This window comes from Mytilus edulis, chromosome 7 (genome assembly GCF_963676685.1).
Source record: "Mytilus edulis chromosome 7, xbMytEdul2.2, whole genome shotgun sequence".
Lineage (NCBI taxonomy): Eukaryota > Metazoa > Mollusca > Bivalvia > Mytilida > Mytilidae > Mytilus > Mytilus edulis.
The window spans coordinates 21,178,714-21,182,593 of NC_092350.1; the positions used below are offsets into that span (position 1 = coordinate 21,178,714).

Here is a 3,880-nt window from a genome sequence, read left to right on the forward strand (position 1 = left end):
ATCACTTGTCAAATAAATAATTAACATGTGATTATGATCTTCCGTTTAACCAATTTAACAACACCCTCTGGCAAACTAAATATAAATAAATTAGACCTTCTACCTAGACAGAAATTCGTGTATTTATCTTTTTTGATACTCATATATTTCGTTCCTATAGAAGCTATAAATCTTGAAATGCATTTTGAATGATAGCATTAAATATTTAATATTATACTTTAAACGATTATATCTTTCCATCTTACAGCATTTATAACGGAATAGATTACATATCGATTACACGATGATTTCAATTTTAGGTGAACAAAACAACAACACAACTGCTTAGTGTTCTTATCATAATTTCAGTTACTTGCCGCATACTGACACTGTACTAACATTTTCTTATCAGCTTTAACATGGGATTCGATCATATCATGATGTATTATGCATGTTATGTACATATATATCTAACCACCTTGCATTGTCAAAGATTTGAACACAATTCTAATGCAATAATTATAATATATAAAGTAATGTTGATATACAACGAGTCATAAACACTAAATGCACTACTAGTATGTTGATACCAAAGCTACATAATAATCAAACGTTGGTTATAAGTATACAGACATAAGGTAACGGATGTCCTCATTAAACATGTCTAAAACTTTTCATCTACTGAGACAACAACATTTGCATTCTGTTCGCACATATTTGTAAGTCCAGCCTGTTTTGCTATTGCAATAGCGTCATACAAATCAATGAATATACAGTCTGCTGGGATTGTATCCAATATACCAGCATGGCGCATGGTTTTCTGAATGTCGGGAGAACAACTGGCAAGGAAAAGTTTGATGTTCACATTTCCATACTCTGATGATATTTGTCCTAGCATTTTGGCACCGGTTAGATCAATGTAATTTACTGTAGAAAAGTCAACAATGACATGGTGCACTTTACGCATGCTCTCATATTTTCTGTCGGTAATATACTCCTGGCCGTCGTCAGGATCGATCATTTCCGGTTCAAAGGTAAGATTGGAAATGGTTGATGACAGACTATTGGCTTCACTCTCCTGCCTTGATATCCCATTTTGGCCGTAAATGTTCCTTGATACAGTGCTTATACTTCTATTTTTTACATTGCCGTATGCAACTGAGATAGCCGGGATGTCACTTGTAACTGTAATCGAATTTTGATCAGAAACTTCTATTTTCGGAAGAGATGTTTTATTTGTATTCTCGTCCCCAGACATTCCATTTTTAATAGTTTCAACTGTATTTTTTTGTAAACTTCCAGCTTCTTTTAGTTGTTTTTGCATTTTTTTCACTGGCTTTTTAATATATTTCAGAAGTTTGCGAGGATTGACTGTTTGGTGGTACAATTTATTTCTAAATATTTCTGCGTTAGCATAGTACAAATTAGACTGGAATCTAAATATTTTTATTCCTTTTGTTCCTTCTGTTCCTTGATATTTCTTATGTTCCACCATTATTTTGCTTTCTATCGTTCTATCTAGTTTAAAGCCCTTGGCTAATTGTGTTTGAACAACAACAGCTATTAAAGAAGCACCTATTCCAATTAACATACCAAATGTGAAGTCTAAAAGTAGAGTTGCACTAAATGTACACAGCCATATAAACAACTCAAATTTATTGATTCTAAAGTACTTTCTGACATCGAAAATTTGAAGGAGCAGTGCTTTCATAGCAACCATCATTATTGCAGAAAGTGTTACAATTGGCAAATACTGAAATACGAATCTACTGATGATTGTTATAACTAGCATAAACAAACCTATATAAATTCCAGCTAAAGTAGTGTTGGCATTCATTAATGACAATACCATTGATCTCCGAGGAGAAGCAGATACAGGAATGCAATGAAAAAACGATCCAACAAAATTGCATATTCCATGAGCAAACGATTCCTGGTTGTAATTCACCACGTAGTTATGTTTCTTTGCAAATATTCTAGACAACGTGGCATTGTGGGCATACATGAAGATGGCGAGAACAAAACTATCTAATAAGTACGTTTGACAACCAGACAAATTGGGGATGGCAGGCTGAGGTATCACACCCGTGATATGTCCGATGATTGTAACTTCTCTGTGTAAGACAGTCGTAGCTGAAATAGTCACAGCTAAGATAACTACCATTAATTCAGCCGGAATTGGTATTCTAAATCTTGACTTGAACTTTTCATTTACAAATTCCTTGAAGAATAGCAATACAATAATGGTAACTACAGCGGTCAGAAGTGTAAGTCCTTTAATGTATGTTAAATTGTTAATAATATCCTTACATATATTGACGATTTTTAAGACACCTCCGTGCGTGTTTATGTTGATACCAAGAACTAATGGTAATTGAGATATTATAATATGAACAGCAGCAGCAGATGTAAAAGCCTTCAGAAAAGGTTCCGAAAGTAAGTGAGCGATGAAAGTTATTTTAAGAATGCCAAATATAAGTAAAGAAATTCCACATAGGAATCCAATATTTAAGGCAACATTTTCTTTGTAGTTCAAAAACTCTGAATTGTTAAGCAATCCTGAGCTTAAAGACGAATTAAAAGGAACCGTGCCTTCATATTTCGCCACTTCTCGATCAACAATGCTTCTAGTGAACATACATACCACAGCACTGGTTCCTATTGATGCATGAATGGAGGTTCCAAATATCGCATACAACATAACAGGCCAGATAGAAGTGTACAGACCGTTCTCTACTTTTACCGAAGCTAATAGTGCAAAAGCCAAAGCATGTGGTATTTGAAAAAGTCCACCGGTAATTCCCGCTAAAATATCATTCACAAATTTCTCCCGGAAATTATAATATCTCAACACTGCTACAATAGGAAACACTGAGGACATTCGTCTCCAAAGCTTGTCTGTTGAGCAGTTAAATGTATCCTTTAGTTTGTCATTTAAATGTAGTTTTCCTTCTGACTTCCGATAAAGTTTATCAAATGACTCTTGTGTCACTGGTTCTCTTTCAATATGAACCAAGTTATCCTCCATTTTTCCAAGATCCAAATTTTCTTCTGTCCGGAACAGGTATGGCCTGTCGATGTGATTTGTTGATCAATAAAATTGGTATTTAGTATTATCAACTGCCAAGTTTTTATATAGGTTTTATTGTCAAATTTGTCACCACTGAATGACCTGAATGCATGTGATTATTTATTTACCATCAGGTGCGCTATTTCCATATTAAATATAGGCATAAAATCCGTACACTAGCTGTAAATGAGTATTCTATGAAACGCAATTTAAACTACCTTACATAGCATCAGTTGTCCCCATAGGCAAACAAAAATCCTTACACTAGCTATTAATGATTATTCTTTGAAACGCAGTTTAAAACTACCTTACTTAGTTAGCATCTATTGTCCCCATAGGCAAAAAACAGACAATTCCGATATTGTTTGAGGAAATGCGTCTTTTTAAAAAAAACTTCCTGATCAATAATGCCTCACTTCTGTCAAACTAATCTATCACTATGCCTTTTTATAGTTCATTTAGGAAAACAATGTCCTTGTAAAATAAATAAGAATACATTCTGTCACAAAATAAACACAAACAAAAACATGCGCAAAAAGGATAGGTGAAAACTAACGTCAGAAAAGTATAAAACAAACAAAAAGCACAAAATGACGATTCAGCTTCAGGGAGTAAAAGATATATTGAAGGGAAAATATTTGTATCAAAAGGTATTATGTTAATCAGTAAATCAAAACACCATCATCAGTAGTATGTTACACTGATGGGTAGACTGTTATCATTAATTTGATTGGCGGAAAACATGCATATAAATGCTGTTAAGCAGGAGCACGATTGGAGAAAACAACACGTGTAAGTTTCCCGTTTTGGTTTTGATATAAATGTAATATA

At 33.8% G+C, this 3,880-nt stretch overlaps 1 protein-coding gene across 1 annotated transcript; it reads right to left on the bottom strand.

The window, feature by feature from the left end:
• Window positions 1-246: 246 nt before the first annotated feature.
• Window positions 247-3,227, bottom strand: LOC139482808 (prestin-like). The gene has a single exon (XM_071266859.1). The coding sequence runs from the start codon at window positions 3,005-3,007 to the stop codon at window positions 644-646; it is 2,364 nt and encodes a 787-aa protein (XP_071122960.1). The 5' UTR covers window positions 3,008-3,227; the 3' UTR covers window positions 247-643.
• Window positions 3,228-3,880: the final 653 nt, after the last annotated feature.